Here is a 23,578-nt window from a genome sequence, read left to right as displayed (position 1 = left end):
TTCGTTTGGAATTTACATTATTACCAAGACACGTGCGTACTTTCAGACTCATATCATCCGATACCTCTATTATGCTTACATTCAGTCACCTGTCATATCGCTTGCCATATTGGGAAAACACCTACACAACACATCTTGATACACTCCGACGCCTTCAAAACCAAGCCGTCAGAATAATGACATTTAGTTCATTGATTTCTCATTCCCAACCTATTTATCATCACTCAAACATCCTTGCCCTTCATCAGTTATTCAGCTTTAAACTATTAGTAATTATGTACACTCATTTATGTGTAAAGCACACATATACGGAGTCACTTTACCTTGCCAATACTAATTACACTAAATTTTCAATGCCCAATAACCTCTTACCTAAGGCTAGAACTAATTATGGGAAGCTCACTACTGTATTTGCTGGCGTAGCAAGCTGTAATTCCTTGTCCCATAACATTAAAATATCCTTAAGTCAACGCATATCCATCACCATGCTAAAAACTATTTTGTTCAATGTTTAAACGATCTAACTGCCTAAGACCTACTTTTTGCGCTGCTGAGCACGAGGTCGCGGGTTCGATTCCCGGCCGCGGCGGCCGCTTTTCTGATGGAGGCGAAAAGCAAAAACGCCCGTTTGTACGAGATTTCGGCGCACGTTAAAGATCCCCAGGTGGTCAAAATTAATCCGGAGCCCTCCACTACGGCGCGCCTCATCGCCTGCGTTGCGTCGGCGCGTTAAACCCCACAATCAATCCTAAGACCTACTTTGAGTTGATCTTGTCCTTTATCCGTAGCACCCTGTATTATTCAATTGTTTATTTCGCCTTTTTCTGGTTATTTATTGTACGCATAATTTTTTTCTTTATTGTGCCGTTTGTCACCATATTTTGAAAACCAACTTTTATATTCTGTAACACATATTATTTTTTTCTATTTATTGTACGCATGCTATCGTTTTTCTTTATTGTGTCCTTTGTCAGCATGTCTGGAAACCCATATGTATACTTTGTAACCTGTTATGTTCGTGTGACAATACTTATAATGCATCAGTTTGAGTGTTTCTACACTGATGTTGTTTTTCACTCGTTTTGTACTAGTCTAAACCACTGAACCTTTTATCGCACAGTTACGCCACCTATTAGATATAGGAGGTCCCCCCTACAGTCGCCGTTTTTGGGACCTCCTCCTGCAATGTTTTGATCGTGTATTTTATCTTTATGCTGGGATAAATTCAATCCCAATTACGAAGACGGATGAGAAGTGAAATTCGAAACAGAGAGCTGCAAATTTTAAAGATAAAGCGAGTACGGAGCTAAATAGAAGCAAGCGAACCAGCGCGAACGAAATACGAATGTTCCTGCGTGTTTTTTTAGTACGCGTTTTTGCCCATGCAGATGAAATGCTCTAGCGCGAGGCATAGGAAAACGAGTGTGTCGGTGTGTTCCTTTAGTACGCGTTACGATCTAGCTCGGGCCGTTGGAAAACGAGTGTCCCGGTGTTTTGGTACCTGCTGCTCAGATGCTTCGCCCCTAATATTTTAACCCGGTAACAAGTGGGCTAAAATTATTAGCTGGCTATATACCTCGACGCTGCGTGGACTAAGGACATACAGGCCCCGGAAATTCGCAGAGCCTTCGCAAAACTTCGGTTCCTCGTATGACGTGAGCTTCAAGGAAGGCATGGGCGCCATAGAAGGCACGCAGAACGGCATTGGTCGTCGGCATTCCGAATTCTCATCGAAATGCATCGGCCTCTCAATAAGCGATGCTCACACATGATCCAGCACCAATCACCCAAAAATCCCTAGCCCTCCGGCTGCATGTTTGTAAACACTGAGCGCAGCCGGTCTGTTTACAAACATTCCCGTCACGTTCTTTTCGAGAGGAACCTCCGTACACACATCCCGTTAACGGCGGCCGCTACGCACGGTGCCCGGTTTTCGATTCTTCTCCTATCCTGTTAGCGGCGGCAGACGGGAGCGTGTGTGCGGGGACGGGCCGTGAGGGGGGTCCCCCAGTGAACTTGGAGGAAGTAGGGCCGCCCGACTGACTTCTTCGCTCGGCCTGGCTGGGACGGCAGCGACGACGAAGAGGGTGCTTGGTTTGCGGCGCCTCCTCGCCCACGTTGGGGACGCCCACTCTTGCGAGCCGCCACTATCCTCAACGGCTGCGCCTGCGGACCGACCGACGCGCGGCTGCGCCGAGACGCCGCTACGAGAAAGCACTGCACGTGTTTCTCTTGGGACCCCCGCTTCAGGGAGAGCTACGCCTTTGGACGGACAAGCGAGGCCCATCTGAGGATCAAAGCTACTGTTCGCAGTGCGTTCGCCCCTGACGTTCGAGGCCTGTTGGCTTTAATAACAGCTTCGCTCCTTTCCCACGAATTTTGGGCAATCCTGGAGTGTCGGGCTTCTCCCGGAAGACGTGTCGAACCTCCACTCTCCAAGACTCGCACGTTGGGTCTTTTTGTGCGTGTTCGCTACATCCTCTGTGTGCAAGTGCTCGTCGACTGTGTCCTGCCTAAACTTGTGACACCGTTTCAACGTTTGAGATTGTGCATGTGAGTGACACGTTCTGCGACACTGGTGGCCGGTGTGGTGCGTTGGTTTCTCTTCTTCGTCGACTCGGGCTTCGGCACTTTCTCCGGAGAGTCGCCTCGGCGGCACGTGCGCGGCGACCCCGAAAACCACCGATGGCCAGCGGTGCTTTGGCCGCTGGGCCCATGCTCGGTGTGACGGAGTCTGGACACATGGCGCAGACACCTCCGCCATCGCTCCACCACTACTCCCACGCCTCACTCGGACTTATGGCGCAGCAGCAGATGCAACAGCAGCAACAACAGCAGCAACAGCAGCAGCAACAACAGCAACAACAGCAGCAGCAGCAACAGCAGCAGCAGCAACAACAAGCTGCCCATATGCAACAGCAGCAACAACACGCGGCCCAGATGGCGGAGGCCCAACAGCAACAGCAGCAGCAATTAGCCGCCGGCTACCATCTCGGCGCATACGCTGGATACAACGGATACAGGTGAGTTCACGCCGGCCGATGACCGCGCGGCCTCGAAACAAGAGAAACCGTGCGTGAGACTAGGCGGGCCATAATGAAACCTTCGCAATGAGTAGTTTCTTTTTTTTTTTTTTTCAACTTATGGTTCATTTATCTTCCTGGTGTTTTCTGTGTGGTAAAAGTTATGAACAGAAAAGTAGCATTTCTGTCTGCGATTTTCGGTTATTAATACTGACCTCAACAGCTTTCATGCGCTCCTCTCGCGTGTGCACGTGCCTGTGTGTGCGTGTATGTTTGTGCATGTAAGTGTGTGTATTTATGTGCGCCTGTATGTGCGTGTTCATGCTTTCGTGTTGGAAGGGCAGTGAGGATAACATGCCTACCAAACAAACAAGCAGTGGATGGCTGTCCGGGCCCTTGTTACTATATGGTGTCGCTTAGGCGGAGCTACTGCCGGCAGCTTCCCGCAAAGCTAAGTCCGCATCAGAAAACAGTTACTTGCAACCACCCGGACCATCCTTTTAGTATCGGCAGTACAGCCTCCGCAGAACTTTACGCACTCACAGAACCTGCCTATTAATGCCCAATTTAGGTGCCAAACACCCACCTTGATAAATCGAAGGCGCGCCTCCCCGCGTACGCGACGTTCCGAGGCTCCAAGGAGAAGATAACGGCCGAACGTTCTCGAAACGCGGTGACACACATCGTGACCGAGGAAAAAAGGCAAACGCCAGGTTCGGTCCAGCTGCTCGAGGCATTTATTCGGCTCGGTACAACGTTTGTGATCGACGCAGTGTCGGAGCTCGCAACCTTGCATGGGTGTCTTCGTCGGCGGCGGCCGAGGAGACGCGGCAATTAATATGCGTAATTTCGCTGTCACGTATGCATTGCGCGGCCGGTGTCCCGCTGCGGCGACCCACCTGCTTGCCCAGAGGCGAGGTGGAAAACCCGTGAGCGGCGAAGCGTTTTAATATTACTTACTACACACGCCGCGGGCACGGAGTCTTTAAGGGCTGCAACGTCCTGCTGAAAGTAGTAAGAATACACAGGCTCACATTGATTGGTTTGTTCGGAATTCGGATGACTTCTCGGGCAGGGCGTTTTGCTGGTGGAACTGAGGTGTGGAGCCGGCAAACATCTTATTTTTTATTTCCTGTAAAGAAAGAGAGGAATATTGATGCAGATTCCACCTTTCTATAGGTATTCCAGAACATGGTTACAATGAAGCTATCGCTATAGCTTACGCTTTTTCGACAAAAGTGAGTTTTGTCAGACTGCGTATGCGTGAATCATGAACGTAAGAGTTCGTGCCGTAAAATTGGTTATGTCTCTAAATTGCTCTCCCCACGGGAAGAAGAAGCTAGCGGAATCGTTCGTGGTTAACGAATTTTCTGATTTTCATTTCATGTCAAACACTTATCCAACTCCACACAAAGGTACCCGTTATTGTTTCTATCATCAGAAGGCGAATTTTATCAGATTATATTCGAGGCAGAAAATTAACCCTACATAACTATATAAAACGGACTGAACGGGGTTCAATTTATTTCCATGGTTGGCTGATTTGGTCGGTCGCTTGTGGGGCCTTCGGGGACAGCTGCCCATTACCAGAAAATACAGGGAAAGTAGAATATATACGGACCCTGAGAATAGACTGGCGGGGAGTGTTGCGACCGTGTCTTGTCCGATTGGTTACCAAGACAGACAAAAAAAGAATGGCCAGGAGAGGAAAACTGAGACCACCGAACTGCAATTGTGCATGGTCTACTGTACTTTGGTCATGCATGGTTAGCGCACTACGCTGGTCGACGGGAGGTGCATTACGTTCTTCGTATATTCGGTTTGTAATGGCCGTCATCGAAGCCAATTGATAACGCCGACATGCTGCGCCTTTGCAGTGGTTACAGCAGAAACGCCGTGAATTCCCCACCGTGAAGCACCTTCCTTTGATGAGCTCAGCTGAAACATGGTTCGTCGTAGAAAGGAACAGTTTAAAACGTCGGCAATCTTCCGAGCCAAGTTTTTGGATATACCGGAGCTGAAGATAGTGACGCTTTTTCTAAAAGTCTCGGAATCGCCAATACCCAGCGGCGCTACACTGTTACACTGCTTTTCTGCGTGTCAAGGAACTGCGTAGCACACGCTGTGGTTTTTTTCCCGTAGCTTCAAGCCTAGCTAGGAAAGAACTATAATGTTGGCATGTGGAGTTTAATAGTATTTCAGACACCCGCCGCGGTGGCTCAGTGGCTAAGGCGTTGCGCTGCTGAGCACAACGACGCGGGTTCGATTCCTGGCCGCAGCGGCTGCTTTTCTGATGGAGGAGAAAAGCAAAAAAACACCCGTGTGTACGAGATTTCGACGCACGTTAAAGATTCTTACTTGGTCAAAATTGTTGCGGAGCCCTCCACTACGGCGCGCCTCATCGCCTGCGTTGCGTAGGCGCGTTAAACCGTATAATCAGTAGTATTTCAGACCAATTAAAAAAAATTAAATGTGGGAGGGATGTTGGCTAAATGTGGCGGTAGTACATACAGTTGGCCTCGCTTTCTGATTTAATTGCTTTTTACATAAAGTTTATACCGTTTTGCAAAGAATGCAACATATCCGCGCTGATGTATGCAAGGTCGGAATTCTAAGGAATGAAGAGGCAATTTCTTTAATTTAGGCAAGTTAAAAAGGTTCACCAGAAGCGGGCGAAAATGCATGCTATTCGCAACACCGCAGGCTCTGCTCGGCTGGCACAGCCTTTCTTTTTTGGATAAGTGGAACTGCATGATTTACCTACGCGACGGGGAGCGAGTACTCTTTGGCAGATGTTTCAGGGGCGCCAGAACATCATGTTTTAGCAGCGGCTAAAACATGACCAGTACAAGGGCGTGCTGTTAACAAGATAAGTTCGCACTCCAAGTAAAAAGAAATGGCATAGTCTGAACAAACGCGCTAGAATTTGCAGCATAGGCTCTCCAGGTCATTCTAACTAGGTATAAAGTAACCGGCTGAACGTGCGCAGCTGCAATAAATGAGACAGGTCTTTGAGAAACTTGACGCAACCCTTTATACAATATCATTGAGCCCACTTTGTGCGTCTTTATGAACTTGTCTGTCCTTTAGAACAACTGCTCGTAACCTTCTTCCTATTCTAGTGTCCCTTGCGTGCCGCCCCGCAAACAACTTTTCTGGGATACGATTTGACGTAACCTCTTTTTTTTTCCTGAAGCATTCTTTGCCTTTATCGTTTTTTTTTTTCAATTCGTTAAAACATAATTTCTGCAGCCCGGTGGAAATCTATTCATAGGCATATGGTAATCGGAGGCGAAATGTAGCGAGCGACATACGCAGAGATACAGAACAAGTGCCTATAATACTGTTGTGCGCTTCTCGTAGGGTGGGCTTCTCGTTATTTTCTTTGCACGGGAGTTGTGGGGGAAAGTGTGATGCTGTCGACTATCGGTTAACCTTCCTTGTAAATTACATTCAATGGAGATAAACCCTTTGGATAGCTTTCCCTCCTTCTATTAAGCCACCCCATTCATAATTAATGTTTACTGTCAATGTTTGTGTTATTTTTTAATTCCCGGTGGGAAAATGGCTCAATCAAAAAATTCCGCAACTTTTTTGACCCCTTTCTATGGCAATGTGCAAACATGCATAATACATTTGCAGGTTTGTTGCTACTGCACAGTAGTCGTTCGTGATTTTTGTGAGACTGGTGGGAACTCACTCAACCAATACAGTGGTCCCAACTACTTACGTGATATCGATTCTAGGTGAATATTTGAGGAACTGCAAACACAGCCCCGTTAAGCAGTTAAGCTGTTATCATTAATTTGTTTTACCCTAACATTGAAAGGTTGATATAGTTCCGTGCTTCCGAGTGATTAAAATTTAAAGGTATCACCCCTCAGCTGTGCAATTATTTTTCTAGAATCGAAACTGTACATCGAACGAGTGCCCGGCCAGGTTCCTCAATGTTCATATTAGGCTGAGTAATGTAGAATGTCCCCCACACCTACCTCTAGAAATGTTCGGCTCAACATATGAATGACTTAATGATCCTGCATAATCTTTCTTATGGTTCTTCCCTAATCAAACATCTGGAACAAACGTTCGCTATGTCAGCAAAATGCTACGCATACATGGAAGATTTTGTGTGAATGAAGTTTGACAAGAAATCATAATTGCGCAATAACAATGCTGTCGTTCTCGTTGTAGTGGAAGAAAAAAAAGAACCTTGAATATTATACCATATTATACCACACAAACGGGCAGCTGCGTGATTGCCGTTGCATCATGGTGAAGCCCTCACATTTTTCATACGGCGTGCAAGAATATTAAGAAAGCACGCTATGGCTCGAATTTTTACCGGGGTCAAAAAATCTACAGAATTTCTAAGCTTCTCAAGAATGCCCCCGCACAGCGAGTAAAGGGTAGTTTAGGTCGCGAGGGTGCCTTAGAAAGTCGCAGGTTGAAAGGCACCTCTACGCAAATCAAACAGGCTGGCAGGCTTAGGCCTCTTCCATCTGAGAACTCTCTGGCCGTCTGCCTGTAAGGCGTAACACGATGGGCCCCGTAGTTGTACGTGCGTTTATTAGAGGGAGTTAACATGAGCTCCTACGGCCTTCCTACTTTGATGTAACAATGCTTCTAAAAACAATGCCTTCCCAGCAATGTAAGCGTGAATAGATGTGACGCCGATTTTGAAAGCAAGGAAGCCGCTGAATATAGTAAAGCGAATAGTATGGAAGCCGCCCTATGTATAGCAATAACGCCCCTATACCGTAAATTAGTTTTTTAATGTTCGCTTTTGCACACTGACTTCGGGTATTGCAGTAACGTATTACGACAGTAAATAAGCTACGGAAGAAAGCTTAGGATCACTCTGTGTTGGTGCGACGGATGCTACCTGAATGCTCACGAACTCTCGGAGGAGTCCTTATAGGAGTTTCCTTGTGATTTGTAGCAACGTTTTGCCCAAACTGGAACTGCAGGTCATAACGGAACCCATGGAAACCAGAAAAAAATGTGTAAATTTGGACAGCTTTGTGTAGGGTATTCGCCACGCAATAGTCATGGAAAACCAAAACTTGTATTGGATGACATTTTTTTCGATGCTGTGTGGATGCAGTGTGGATTCAATATGGATTGGTTGCGGTTATGTAACAAAAGGTTTGAGGCATTAGCATTTGTTTATGAATTGCATAGTTCGCTCAAGTGACGCCCAGTCTAGAACAAAAAAAGCGTATTTTTGAAGTAGTCATTGAGGCGAAAAACACAACAGGCGTTATCCATACATGACTTCTTCAAAATGAATTCACCGATCCGTACCATATAACCACGAAGGGCAACTTGGTGAATTTCCGTTATGTGGGAGAAGCAATAACTTAGACTTTGTACTTCGTCCGCTGTCCTGGTAGATCTGCCGTGTCTTCAGCAAATAGCTTCCCGTCCTTCTCTATTTCAAACGTGTCAGCATTATATCGGCGGCGAGAAACTTCTCCCCTATATTGACTTTCATACACGTCTTTCGGCGCCGTTTCTGGGGCTTTCCCCGAAGTTAGGCTATGTTCAGGCTACCGACGCAAAAACCCTATCGTGATCTATGGACGTAAAAAACGGCAAGTCCCGCAGTTCGGTTGGCTGTAACGTGAAATGACGTCATTCTTTAACGTTATTACGACCATGGCGGCAACAGTCTGAACCCGGCCTTACACTAAAAAATCGCTATAGTTCGGTACCCCGCACCATTCTATTAGGACAAATAAACGCGACCGAGTGGTCAAATTTGGGGAATAACGAGGCCGAGCGCGAGATTTGACTAGAAAATGGGGTCCGCGTTGGCACAACACGCAGGACGTGCGTGACTTTGGCTTTGCGCTTTGACCTAAGTTCTGCAATGCATGCAAAACATTGCCAATTGGGCTTCTTGTTGTGGACGGGTATGTATGCGGTCGCTTGCAGAGGTGCATAAGTACGGGCGTAGATGAGTGTGAGCAGGCATTGATTGTTCGACTTCAAATCGCTTGGGAGCCATTTATTCGACTTTTCAGGAGGATAATCTTGCCTTGATAGTTTCCGATAAGAAAAGCTAGTTTGTTGTTGTGAATAGAAATATTTTCAATTAAAATTATAGTCAGCCAGTTGTCAAGGATATTGTGGCATGGGGAGCAGTTGCAACTTCTGACTGAACCACTTAGGAAGCAGGAATTGCCGTAGTGCCAAGAAATGAACGCCTTGCTTTCGTGAAAATTAATCAAGTAAAGTTAAACAGTTTGATGAAGACGTAAAAAGGGGTTCCAGAAAGGCATCATTGATGAAGGGCATTCCTGCCAAGACGGGATATCTGTATTCAATCAGGATCACTCAATTTTGCTCGTTACTGACGATCGACGTCTAGTAGGCTATTCACGAAATGTTGTAGAGAAAAGGTACCCCTCATCAGTTCGCTGATCACCTGATTTCTGTTTTTCTTTAATTCCTGTAAGGATTGGTTGCGTTATATATCACAGGGGAATTTTTTGTGGCATAAGGGATTACACAGATAAATTGACTCCCATGGTTTTCCAGGGCCCTTTATGTTCAAATACTGTAAACTTCAAGTAATCTTTAAGAGTTTATATTTCGTCTACCGTTCAATTTCCAATAGACATTATTTATTAAAAATTACAGTGTGTCTGGAAGCTGTGAAGCACCGATTTTACGTAACACGTATTCATCCTCACTTGACAAGCAAATTGTGTTTTCGTTGAAACCGCTGTATGAACTCAAAATTTAAATATGTTAATGATTTTCTCGTAATAATGAATGATGTGGTGGCAATAATAGGTCCGTTGCTGGGAAAGACGTTCTGCGTGTTTTCAAAATTGGCTCGGACAAGCTCAGGTTCTCGCAGGAGATGTAATGTAGACGGGACGCTTGCAGCTCCTTGATGTTTGTATTATATTGAACGCTGATCTTACCTCCCTAGGCTGAACTTCCATTACAAGACTATAGTTCGGCTCACTATAAGAATACTAAAAGAGGGATACCTCCTACCTGTCTTTGGGCTGATATTAAATTATATGTCACGGGAATTATACGACAGCGGGCAAAGGCAGGTCCAGCATCCGCTGAGTGCTTCCTTCCGCACAGAGATTGTTATTCCTGTCACTCAAAGTATAATTATAGAAGTCCCGGTGTCGGGCTCCACGAATGAAGACACCTTGATGCAAGAGCGTCCAGTAGGTGTGGCATACATTCTAAAGCTCTCGCAAAACCTCAACAAGGTAGCGGGACGGTGTGACAGACGTGTTGTTGGCGCGCATCCCTGGAAGGTTGACAGCTTGTGCAACTTCGTCAGCGACAAGCAAAACAACGGCAGCAGTGCTTGTATTGTCGTCTTCTTTTCTGTGTCCTGCTTTGTTCGCGCTGTTTAACTACAATGAATCCGTACCAACTGGCCCAGCACTCGACTTTTCTGGGGCAAATCAAACCACGCTGTGGTAAAGATCTGGCACTTGCCTTGTGGAGTGTAACAGCAGTGCGAAATATTCTTTTATACGGTAGTGTAAGAAATCAGTAGGACACTTGACTGGCAATTGCACATACAGTGGTGGACAGGTGCTTCCCACCTTCCGAAGCAACCCGTGTCCTTCACGGCTTCTCGCTGTAGATGAAATGAAAAATTTCTAAGCGTTGCCCATTGTCAGCGAACGCGATAAGAACGTTAGATCTCTCTCCTTGGCTGTCTGTAGGAAGAAACTGAGTACTTAGCGCATCACCAGTGAGCGGGACGTGTTTATATGTCTTACAGTCATTAGCGTGCGTGCATGCGATGCATGCTTCGCAGCTGGGCGGGTGTACCCTCTCAAGTGAGGAGGTAATTGAAGGCTATCTAGCGCCTGGCCTTCTTATACTTTGTCCTTTTTTATGTCAAGCATTCTTCCCGACTTCACCAAGACAACGCCGTGTTTCTACCCACTTTTACGGAACAGAGAAAGAAGTAGCGAGAAGTTCGTTGTAACGGGACTCCTTACATGAGGTGTGACGCACAATGGCTTAACTCTGCCCTCCACACGTGCGGAGGATGTACCACCCCAACTCTCGGCACTTGTACGACATCACGCGCTGGGTCAATACCATCACTTCTCCCGACTCAACAAGACTGACTGGGAACTTCTTAACGTACCGACGTCCCTCTAGGACCTTCTTCCAGGCAAGACGCAGGCGTAGTACCCAGGCATAGCACCCAGTCATAGTACATCAGTGGCGTGAAGGTCGCGGTTCTATGCAAGAGCGGGCGGGAAACACCGCACCCAAGAGAAGATCCGCTCAAACAGCGCAAAAACAGGACGCCCTGCTGGAACAGGTCGAAGGTCTGCGAGTAGCAGCGAGTGGCTCGAGCCACCGAGTACCGCCGCTTCACGAGGCGCTCGCGCAACACTTCACTAACGTCGTTTAGCGCCTGCTACAAACTCAAGTAACCTCCCCCCATACCCTCCCCCCCTCCCCACCCCCCGGACGCCTAAGCGATCCATGATGCACAATGCCGTCCCAATACCACAACCAAGAATTACTGGCCATAGGTTGCGCTCAACTGGACTACCCGACCCTTCGCCCTTAAACGGGAACTCCTTACATTGGCAATTCTACCATAACTGGTTTGCAAAATTACCACATCTGGAGATGGGCATCCGCAGTGCTTTATTGTTTTTGAAAAGCGGTAGGGACAACCCCTTGCTTGCAAGGCAAAATGAAACCACGTTCTGTGCTGTCTGTGGGCTGGTTGATTGCTACATCATAAACGTAGAACAAAGGACTGGAACGATATATTTTATCAGCAAGAGCATGCAGTCTTCGAATTTTCGGAAATCAAATAGTGAAGAATGCGCTTGCACCAATTTCAGTAAAAACAAGTAAACACTTCCTGGCCACATACTCCGGGCCTTACAGCCACCGCATGATTTTAGTGGGATGTACCGTGCTATAAGCGGTAAATAATTCTCTGGCGACGATCACAACGCAAAAAACAAAAACCTAGCCAGCGCTGTTTTTTAAAATTCCTGGCACGCAGGTGTGCGTGCCGAGCGACATCGATGTGTATATATAAACCTTTTTTATACGAGATAACGTCCGCGTCGCGCTGATAATCCGGGCTGTTGCTTTGTTTACCCTTGTCTGTTGAGCCGATCCGTCTGTATCGTGTTCGGAGGTGGCGCCGTTGCTTGGCGATTCCAGTCGCGTTGGCCGCTTGTCCCAATAGAAGGGTACCCGGGCCGCACGTGTTCGCCTGGTCTCCGAGATATCATCTCTCTAGCTTCACCTATTTTTGCTCCTTATCTGCACAATACACCGCGTTCGTCTGATTCCCTTCACGTTTCTTTTTTTGTCGCTGTCTTTCTCAAAGGCAACGTCAGTTCCCTGCCCGCTGTGGAACGAAACAGGAACTACGCTGGTGGTCTTATTTCAGAGTTCCTAGAGCACGGTTGTCCTCAGGAATGTGTAGCGGCAGTGAATGGTTTAATTATTGCATCTTCTGAACACCCTTTACGCAAGGGATACCACCTTGCATGACTATAAAGGAAACATTATGAGTACTATAGAAAGACACTTCGGTGCCTATCCTTCCTGCATCCTTCCTGCGTATGTTCAGCGAGTTCAACTGTAAAATGAATACAAAGGATAGCGTTTGCACGAAAAGGAAATTAAGGGCGAAACCATCGAAAACTTTGATGTCAGGAAGTAAAATAGAGGACGATAACACTCCTTGGATAACATAAAGTTCTCGCCTTATATTGCTCGCAATCTGGGGGTATCGGTTTCGGACATTGTTCCTGCTTTAATAGGCGGGAAAAATTCAGCGCATACACAACTGACGTCCATATGCCGAAAGAGAGAATGGAAATCCCGATTTTGCCTGGACACCCCTAATGAGTCGCATTTCTCAGTTTTCCCTTCGTTTGACATTCAAAATCGTGCAATTGAGTGCGTACAAACACAATCAAAATGTGAACCGCTACTAGTTTGATGGAGTAGGTACGCGTCATGCGGAATTCAGTCTTTATATATGTCTCGATGGCAAATTTGTACATGACGTGAAAATAACGTGTAGTGAGCGCTCACAGAGCAGCATGCACATTTTCCCTTACACATTGTTCTCACAGGGATTAAGAGGACACTGAAGGCAACCAACAAATCGGTTTCAAACGAGTGTCTGACCCCACCATAGCCATCTTAGCGTTCGTTCGGGCCGAAAGATGCCTCATTTGTTGAGCAATCGCTAATCAAACAACGTGTTTGCTTTCCTCATTTCCCTCGCAGCGATTCAATGAGCCGCAGCGGCCACAGCGGCAGCGGCAGTGACTCAGCGGCCACCGCAGCCGCTGTTCGCGTCACGATAAACCGTAAGCATGTGAGGCAGCTGTGGTGTATAGCGGCATGGAAGCTACCGAATACAACGCTTCCATGTACCTAGCGGTTTTGTCAATTTCGGTCAAACCACTCGTGCTTTCCCGAACTTCCTGGTCCTTTGCAACTCCGGACCACTAAGCCAAATTTTTCTTCGTGGGGCCCGTGATCAGCACGGTACACTTTGCCCAATGTTAAATAAAGTGGCTACTACTACTACGTGTTAAGGAAAGCGTGTTGTCCTTTTCAGGCAGCGCGCGCATTTTGGCGTCTGGTCAACTGCTCGTGCGTAGTTTCCCGCACGCCTCCTCTCGCAATGGAACCGCCCCAATGTGGACGAGTAGCTCCATCTAGCAGCAGTTTGGAAAACGTCGCGCACGCTAGCCAAAATAAGCGTTCCCGTGTTTTTTTAGCGCAGAAAAAGCGCGCAGACGATCATAATAAATGTGTTTATGCCCGTACAATGGCTGCACAACTATCTGGCCGAGTATTACACTAGGTATTGCACCGAAACCCAAACGAACTTGTTGCCGTTTGCGATCGCCGCGTGATCTATTGGCTGTGCTCTCATGGTATTGTTTCTAGCTTTCTTTTTTTTTTTTTTCTTAGACGTTCTAACATGATATTTCAAAAACTTGCACTTACGTTTTTGTAAACTTGTGGATACATATTGCTAAGATATTGGTCGCGCAATTTTAACCATTTCCGGTGTACGTTGCGTGGTATAGCCAGAAGTGGTGACGCCTGTCTCTACGTTTTCGCTATTTTCTACCTTATTTTAGAAAATCTATGCGCGAGAGTGGTATATTCGTGTTCTCGGTAAGCTAATCTATTGATGTAGTGCAACTTGTATTTTTTCTTCAGTGTCTCTTTAAACGGTCGTACCGGCAGAGGAACAAGCATTCATCCCAGTACGAGTACAAAAGCATCAGCCTGTAAAAACAAAATCACCCTTGGCCGCTAGACGTCACAGTGCGACGTTGCCATCGATCGCTCTATTGAGTCCGGCAGACCGGTATGCACGTATAAAAGACAGGGTCCTCAGAACTTTTTTGTGCGTTGCGCATTCACCAACGCAACTGTTCATATTTTAAATGAGCTCCAGCGTGGACTCGCAGAAAATGCAACCTCGATACAGTCCCGGCGGCCCCTAGAAAGCAAGCGATAATTAGGACGAGTAAGCCAGTCAAATCCTACCCCCCGGTTGATAAATGGCGAATATAGGTGACGCCACCAGCGGTGTACAAAGGGTGTATTATAGTTCCAAAAAATCGCGTTAATATTGATCAGTTCTGTTTTTTTTTTTTTTTAAGTATGGCTGTCTGGTTGTTTGCATAGCGTCGTATTAACGAGTTTGGATCCATGAACCTAGTTTTACAGCACATTATGCTCCCTAATTTTGTCAGTCCATCCCAAAAGTTATTAGCCTATGTTTCTTAGCATACGTTTTCGGCCTAGGCCTTCGATGTCCTACAATCAATGCTAGGTATACCTTAGTGGATATTTTGACAGCGTGACAGTTTTTTTGGATGAGGTTTGCTTCTGGTACTTTTATTCTAAATGTCATTGTGCTTTCGTTAATGTTGCTGGTATTAAGAAGTTGTGCATTCTTCCGGTTAGTATTTTCTCCAACTCGATGAAAGTTAGTTGCAGTATTGCCGTGTCAGTGAAAATATCTAACAATGGGGCGGTGGTGGACGGTTTTTACTGTAATATAACTCCGGCTGTTAATAGCCACGTAATTGATTTTGTACATTGAAAATTGTTGACTTTCACTTTGTTGATATCTCGCCTTGCATGCCGTACTGAACTGCTTTATATTTAGCCGCGGCGTTTAGGGATAGCAAACACTACATTCCATTACAACAAGACTTGTAGTTGGACTGGTTGGTTACTGTCCATGATAGAAATCGCAAAAAACGACGACCCCGAGAAAAAGTCAAAGACAAGCTTTGCTCACAAACCTACTGGCGGCCGCCAAAAAAAAAAAAAGCGGAACTAGAAAGCGGCGCGGAAAAACTATGGGGCACATATCCCGGCCCAGCGCCTGCTGCCGCGATAGCTGAGTGCGCATGCAGGTCCTTTCCTAGTCAAAGCATATCAATTTTACAGATTTCGGCCGCAGCGCTTCGTTTCTCCCGAAAGCAGCATACGGCACGCGGCAGGATGAGCGCGTGGCGCGTTCCGAGCAGGATGCAGCATGCGCCGAGGTCCTAGTCCCGTGGAGCGCCGAAGTGAGTTCGTCATGCGCCCCTTAGTACGTGAGCATTCTTTGTCGATGAACCCACAGCATCCACCGTGTAACGCCCTGCATCTGCAGAAAAAAAAATTCCCGCGCCTTCCCGCGAGGGGAACACGAGTAAATGCAGAGCATTGGGGCCTCAGTACTGATTGAAGGCAGTCTTGCTTCCATAGCTTCTTCCGTGATGCTGGAGTAGCAGACACGAGTAAACGTGGGCACGAGCGTCAACCAAGGAAGGAAGGAGCAACGCAGTGACTGAAACACGAGCGAACGCTAGCCGCTATATTTGCAGCGCGCGCAGTAGAGGGAGAGCAGTACGGGGGGCGAACGGGCTGACTACGACGCATGCGCGCGCCAGTTGCTGTTGAGAGAGAGGAGGGAAGGAGAGGCGCACCTGCTGCGGACGCGGAACTGTTGACACCGTCCGACGCAGGAACAGGCGAGGCTAAGAAATGCTCTGCATTTAAAATGCGGAGTTGGCAACCACACATCGAATCGTTATGTTAGTGAACATGTCGATAACGGGTCGATATAAATTTGAAAAGCAGTGAAGCGTTTAGTTCCGGAGTGGAGCGTTACCAAAAAAACTCAGCCCAGCCGAGCTCACGTGAGCGTGAGACCCGTGAGGAGCTCCCGGCGTCGTCTATGCTTGCGCGTTGGCTTACGGCACGTGAGGAGCTCGCAAAAAATGCCATGAAAAATACCGAATGCACGTGAGCGTGCGACTCGTGAGTAGCGCCCGGCGTAGGCCAGCTCGGCCTTGAAGAACCCTCTACCCAGCGTTCGTGGCACGTTCTCTCGCATGCTGTTCTCCTCGCCAGTTCAAGCGCGTTCGCACGTGAATTCGGAAGCAAAGACGCTGAGTTGGCGCTACAGACTCCGAGTTCGCGAAGCCGGTTGCCGCTGGTTCTAGCGCGGGCTAACGCGGTCCAATTTCGGAGAGATGTGAAAGGCCGCGGGCCAAACGGTCCGGGCCTGCCACTCATGGCGAACTTTCAGCGGCAAGGTCGGAAATCCATTCGAGGTGCAGCAGCCGGGTGCAGGAGACGAAGGGAGAGGGGCCGCCAGCTCTGCTGTTTCTCCAACCTTGCGCCACTGGTGCAAGCTTTACCAGTTCTTTTTAAATAGAAAAAGAGTACAAAATAATACAAATGAACTCACTATATAAAAATGAGCTTTTATGCACAGGCATAACAAAATGGAAGCGAGAATAAGAAGCCCCGGAAAAACAAACCGAACCATGAATAACAAATATCCTAAAATTGACCAATCATGTAACGCCGTGCATGTGTACAAGAATGCATTATTGGCGAAGTTAAGGCGTTGAATTGCTGCAACAGTGTAAATGCACATAGTCTGTCGAAAGAAAAAGAAACTTAAAATGCAGAGAAGCGACGCAATATGCCTGATAGCTGCTGCTGTAGGAATACTTCTGTCGTCGTAGGTTTTTGAAATAACCCAAAAGAAGCACTTCGTTGGTTCGTTCGTTAGCTGTTTATTCTCACTTCTCGTTGGAGCCAATTCGAGCAGTCGCCGGAGCGATGCTCGTCCGTGGGACCCTCCGAGTCGTTCTCGTTGCTTGCCCCGCTTTGGCGGTCACCAGGAGCCGGGCCCCTCCTTTGCTTCCCGGAATTCTCCGAGCGGCCCCCTCCCTCCAGTCGTGGTGTCCCGTTACGGCCAGGGGCGCCTGTTAATGGCTTTTCCTTTTCTGCGCCTGGCCGTTCTGTCGCACCTTTGTTCTCTCTCTCCACGGCTGGACGGAAGGTCCGCGCACAGTTCTAACACTTGCTTGTCACATACCCACCGTAAACCATTCAGTCACGCACGAGGGTTTGCCGTCGAACTGATGCAGTAGCAATCTGCTGTAGAGCCAACAAAATGACAACCGAGCTCCTTATGCACGCAGTATCTCAAAGCTTAACATGAGGCCTTACACGGCTTCTGTACATGCTGCAGGCCGGCTGCTGCAAAGAATCACGCCGCTCGCCCGACATGCGGCATAAGGCTCCACCGGGTTTCTTATTCGAAACCATGCGCTGCCGCAGAAACCAAGCAAATTTATATGTAGAAACTGCCTAGCGAAGGACCTGCATGCGCACTCAGCTATCTCGACCTAAAGCGCTGGGCCAGAAGGTGTCGCGCCGATAGATATCGCGCACCGCTCGCTTGGTCCGTTTTATTTGGCTGCCGCCAATACATGCATCCATGACCAATGTATTAGTGACAGGCTTTCGCATTTGTATATTGCCTCCCGCAATAAAGTACTCTGATGATATCTTGTGGACAGGACGTGTGTTACACCCGTGTGGAGCAGGCGCACAGCTATGTGGGTATGAGACCTTCGCTTTGTTAAAAATAAAGTTGAAAGTAACATTAGCCCTTGTCCACTTTCTCGTGGCATCCATTGTTTTACGCTCCCTATCGTGATCCTAAAATCAATGCGAGTGCCAAGCTAATAATTTTTATTCTCCTACTATATATTTCAGTAAAGGGGTCTCTTCTGTTACCAAAACCTAATACGCTAAAAGCTGGAATACGGCCGCGAAGCAGTCACATTTCGGGCTTTACGTACTAAAACTACACCTGGCGTTTCGAATTTCGAATTTGTGGTGTATAACGCGCCGGCGCTACAGCTGGCCTATCATGCGTGCCCTGATGGAAGGATCCAGATTCATTTTTACGATCTCGGCTTCTTTAACGTGCGCCGAAATGTCGACACACGGGCTTTCAAGTTCGGAGGTTACATCGCCTAATTTCTAAGACTGGCTTGCACTGTTTTTTTTTTTTCTTCTTTCATTTTCGTAGAGGCTCGGACTGAGCGTCAACTAGCCGGCCTAGAGGGGCCAAGGGGCGCGACGAGCCGAAGATATAAGCACTTTCTTCCAGTGCATTTTTTTCTGTCTTTCTCTCGGGGCGGCGGACCCCGCTTAGTGCTTCGGCGGCAACTGGGAATCGGTTGGCCCTAATTCCCAGAAGCATGCGAGGGGCCGGGACCTTGTGGTTTCGCACCGGGCGCGTTGAGTGTCCAGGCTGCGGCGCGGGAGTGGCAGCGCAGCGGTCGGGTCACAAATCGCTGGGTGGACTCGTCACGAAGACGGGGAATGTCAAGGCGGCGGCCGCGGCGGCGACGCCTTTCTTTGAGACAGTAACGCGCTATGGTTTGTTTTGAAGTGCGTAATTCGGGGATGACCGGAAACGGAGCGGCAAGTGGACGTAAATGCTCAGAACCGTTGGCCGCGGAAACGGGCATGGTGCGGCGGCGGCACCTTTGGTAAACAAGAGGCGACACGCCGCAGGCGTTTGTTAGCATGTGGAAGGTTCGGGGAGTGTAGGCCTTGTCGGGCCTTTTGAGGCCACTTCCGAAGTCGGTGTAACAACGCGTCAGACTTGGTTAGTTTGTTTTTCGTCTCGTGGCTTCTGGTGCGAATCGTTCCCGAGTATTGACGTCTAGTGTGCGTGGGAATGGGGAAGGATTTTGGGACAAGGGGTGGTCCGATTGCTCAATTATGAGCTGCGCCTGTTGCGGCTGTGTGGCCTATGAATGGCCAGATGTCTTCATTATGTGTCCTTCTCCGTCTCTTTGGTTCCGCCTTCCTTGGAGGCGTGGTTTTTTTAATAAAACCAAGGTGATTGATGTAGAGAGAGAGGAGAGAGCCCCGCTTGATGCGGGCTCGTCTCGAGCTCGTCTCTAGCTCGGATCTGCGATGTCAGTTGTAAGTATAGATATTTCAATAAAATGTACAGTTTGTGGAGTACACCGTCGTCAGCTATGTGCCTTCGATCAGCGGGCCATTTTCAAAATCAACATCATCATCGACCGATTCACCTATACCATCCTATTTCAACTCGGGCGTTTCACTTTTCGCCTCCATCTGAGAAGTGGCCACCGATGCCGGGATGGAATCCGCGTCCTTACTTTTGGGGCTTTTTGGGTCGCGTCATACTGGGCTGCGGATCAATTAAGAAAACCACCTGGGGGTTTTTAGCGTGCGTTGAGATCTTGACACACGACTGTCCTCATTTTTCGCCTCAATGAAGAAAAACAAAATGGCCACCTCGGTGGGTGCTGCATGGAAAAGCATCGCAATAGTCCTCCTAGTTTGCAATTCGAACCAGCATTACTACAGCCTGCTTGGGGCAATTCTTATCCCAACTGATCTAAGCAAAGCTAGCCATACCATTCGAGGTCGAGATTGGGGGGAGGGGGGGTGTAATATTAGTTTTTGGAAATGTTAGTTCCAGCTGAAAGAGGCATTGGTTACTCTAAGCAATGAAGCAGTGAAAGTAAGGTAGGCGGCTGTCCTAGGATATCACGAGGCAATGAAAATGACACTAAAATTGAAACTACTAAAAGATCCTACCCCCAACAAAATGCCATGCTCAGACTACAGACGTTTAAAAAACGTTTTGTTTCCGAATTGTATCGGTGCGTATGAACCAGCAGTAGTCTGGTCAAGAACGCCCGTGTGTACGAGATTTCGGCGCTCGTTAAAGATCCCCAGGTGGTCAAAATTAATCCGGAGCCCTCCACTACGGCGCGCCTCATCGCCTGCGTTGCGTCGGCGCGTTAAACCCTACGATCAAAATCTAGTCTGGTCAAGTTGATCAGTTGATCTGCAGGGTAAGGTGGCAGTGCGTGCAAAGTATTGTTTTTCTATCTAGTTGCTATACACGGGTGTTTCAGTGTGAACGTGTTTAAATGTAAACTAACTGGCCTATAAAGCAACGCTCTTCAATTTAAAATATCTTTCAGTCATAGAGACCATCGCTTTGTGTTTATTTTTTCCCGTCTTATCTTATAGGTCTCCTGGGTTTATTTATTTATTTATTTATTTATTTATTTATTTATTTATTTATTTATTTATTTATTGTACCCTCAGGGTAAAATACATTGTAGAGGGGAGGGGCAATAATAATCAAGTAAGAAACTATACAAGCACAAAATACTTCGAAAAGAACATTAGTGAAGAACATCAAGTTTGTATGGGCTGTTTACTGGGTTACAACTCAGTGCACAGTTAAAACATAAACAAAACAAAAAAAAGCCTTGGCAGTCAAATAGAAACCTTTGAAAGACGATAGTCCTTTTTGGGCTACTTAAACCCGAAAATATCGGCCTGCCTATCTGTATAACTGCCCCTCGATTCAATCTTACGGCCAAAAAGAGTACTTGAGCAAGGGTTTGATGAAGGCAAGACTTTTCCAAAACACGCTTCTTACTTCTCAACATTGTTGTTCAAGAAGAAAGCATTAGGTATATTCGAGGCAAAACAACTATACAGAAGTGGTATTCGCAGTGTTCTTCTAATTGAATCTACTGGGTTGCTCGATGTTTGCGATAGAAAAAAAAAAACTATACGTTTAAAAAAATATGCTGACCCCAAAATACAACAGGCCGTGTCTAGAGTGCCGTCCGACGGCATTATAAGCACTGCACTATATCGACGTCCACCGGCGTTTTATAACAAAATTACTGCGTATGGCACTATATCGCTTCTAGATAACCTAAAGCTAGGCAACTTAACCTAAACATAACTTAACATGACCTAACGCACTCAAAGAAATCATTTAAAACACTAAAACTACACCTAAGCCATAAAAATTATAGTTCAATTTTAAGATAAAAAAAAAAAAACCTGAGGCCGAGCGGGTATTGAACCTCTGTTCATTGGATTACGAAGCTAAGACAGATCCTCTGCACTAACACGCCAGACGCTTTGGCCGGAGCTTGCCTACTCTTATATATTCGAATGTCGTCGGACGGCACTCTAGCCATGCCTGCAGCGATCCGCTAGGGTGCCGTCGGACGACACTCTAGACACTGCGAATACAAAAACGACTCGTGCCCGTGCTAGACTCCTGGCGGCATTGCAAGAAGTGCCACAGTAAGGCAAGGTTCCACTAGATGATGCGCGAGCTCTGAAACGCGGCAAAATTGAATTGACTTGAGCAAAACTCCACCGTATTTATCGGGGGAGGAGCGAGACGGGAAGGGAAGAGCGTGACAAGTGGGCTAGAAAGAAAAGAAAAGTATTCACGCAGCAGTGCTGGCACAAGACTATCGTATTTCGACGACATTTGCAGCGAAGTGGGCAGATACGCGGCCATTCTTTTAGGTTAGGAATATTGTTTTGCAAGAATTATGAAACAAAAGTGTTTGATTAGTATTTGCGGTTTCTATGTATCAACTGCATCCAGTACATTTGTCGTATTGGTTGATACATTTTTTTTTTCCTTTCTTCTTTCTGAGTACCCGCAGTTGTACCCGCAGTTGTACGGTCTCGAACCTCTGATGACAACCGATGTGTTTGCAGCTACGAGTGAGCCGCCTTCAAAGTTGTTTCAGCAAATCAATACTTTAGAAGTATCTTGCTGGATAACCAAAGTCAGCATACGCAACATCTACACGCTCGCCAACCATTTTCTTCAAAGGCTGGTGGCACCCGCTATTCTGCAAAATAAAAATAAAAAATATGGCATTAGTGTGAGCGGTTATCGCCGCTTCGGAAATGAGGCGAGCGAGGAAACACGCATTACGGAACTCACATCCCGATCTGTGAACTACCAGGTATACACGCGCAAACACACGCCCACTCGCGCCTAATGGTACGCGCGAGTCAGTGCGCTGACACCCATCCATATGTATAACGCCTCCCTGCTACGCGGATAATCTCTAATAAGACATCGACTCCTAATGGCAGGTGACAGCATTTTGTAGAGTGTAGACTGGGGCCACAACGCTCCTACTCCACTTCTTCGTTTCCTCGTCGCCCGAACCGCAGTGACTTACCCGCGTAAATTGAATGCACCGTATACATTTTACAATACAGCTGGTGTTTTCCTTCCTCCAAGAGGTTCCCCACTATGCGTGATGCAACTCCAGGAACTGTGCCGAAGTGATGTGAGCTGATCGTGATTCCAAGGTGGGGGTCGTCTGGCACTCTGGTCGGCGGTTATCAGGAAAAGGGCGAAGCGCTTGCGATCCGGTCGTCAACCGGGTTCGAGGCCGCACCCTGTAGTTGGAACCTGTGCTGGTCGTAATAACCTGAGGTGTTGTGAGGGTTAATGCTTTCTTTTACTTTGCGTGCGTAATTTGAACTTACAAGCAGGATGTTTCTGGTAGCTACGTGGTCGTGACCTTCCGTTTTCTCATGGGTCACCGAATTCGTCCGAGAAGATCGGCTTTGTTGGTCGAGTCGATGCCGGGACGTGGAACATTCGTGTAGCGGGACACGCTATTTTTTTAAGACGCGAGCGAGCAACGTTGCATAGCAGTGCTGCCCATTCCAGAACGAAGAATTGGCTTGTCACACTGTCTATGCTCGTTAGATATTAATATTCCCCCTAGTATTTGCATAATACTTTGGGCTGGGGTGTTAAAGTTTAATTTCGGTTTTACGCAGCGAAGCAACAGCTATTAGGATTTAAGGCGTGCCGGGGTGGACAGGTACGTAATAATTTAGACCACCTGGGTATTTTTACATGCTGCGTAATCTGGACAAGCGGGCTTTCTTTGTTGTTGTTTTTCGTCTCTATCAAAATGTAGCCGCCACTGGGCCGGCAATACAACACTGGACCTTTTGCTTAGTAGCACAGCGAGAGCCGCTGAGCGGCCTGGCGGATTGGGTGTGCAGTACAAATGTAAATGCAGGGAACAAGTAAAAAAACACCAAATTCGAAGTTCAGTTTCCCCAATTTGAAGTTCTTGGCTGGGCGAAAAACCAATGTTTGAGTTTACAGACAATCGACACCCCACATTATCAAATTGTTTTCAATGGTATCAGATTTACTATAAAATTGGACTGTCTAGCTCCGCGGGACACACGTGAAGTGTTCCATCCCTCTGAATGCCCTCTTTATGCGCTCTTTCAACCACAACGAAACCTTGTTGGAAGTAATTCAGTGTTGTCCGCTCAGCTGTTAAAAGTTACAAATATTGTTTTCAGACCAA

At 47.2% G+C, this 23,578-nt stretch overlaps 1 protein-coding gene across 5 annotated transcripts in view; it reads left to right on the top strand.

Moving 5' to 3' along the window:
• The first annotated feature begins 2,146 nt into the window (after positions 1–2,146).
• The window catches only part of LOC144174974 (ETS homologous factor-like), a 405,488-nt gene continuing 384,056 nt past the window's right edge, over positions 2,147–23,578 (top strand). The window contains exon 1 of one of the 5 annotated variants that reach the window (XM_077703971.1): positions 2,147–3,023. In XM_077703971.1, coding sequence (XP_077560097.1) covers positions 2,686–3,023 — 338 coding nt within the window. In that variant the 5' untranslated portion in view covers positions 2,147–2,685. The remainder of the gene's footprint in view (positions 3,024–23,578) is intronic. The other 4 variants (XM_077703970.1, XM_077703969.1, XM_077703967.1 and 1 more) reach the window with 4 other exon arrangements.

Source organism: Haemaphysalis longicornis, unplaced genomic scaffold (genome assembly GCF_048455015.1).
Source record: "Haemaphysalis longicornis isolate Haplotype H1 unplaced genomic scaffold, Haemaphysalis longicornis Haplotype H1 scaffold_3, whole genome shotgun sequence".
In the NCBI taxonomy this organism is placed as follows: Eukaryota; Metazoa; Arthropoda; class Arachnida; order Ixodida; family Ixodidae; genus Haemaphysalis; species Haemaphysalis longicornis.
The sequence above is the reverse complement of the archived record's forward strand: the minus strand, read 5'-3'. Positions and strand labels throughout refer to the sequence as shown.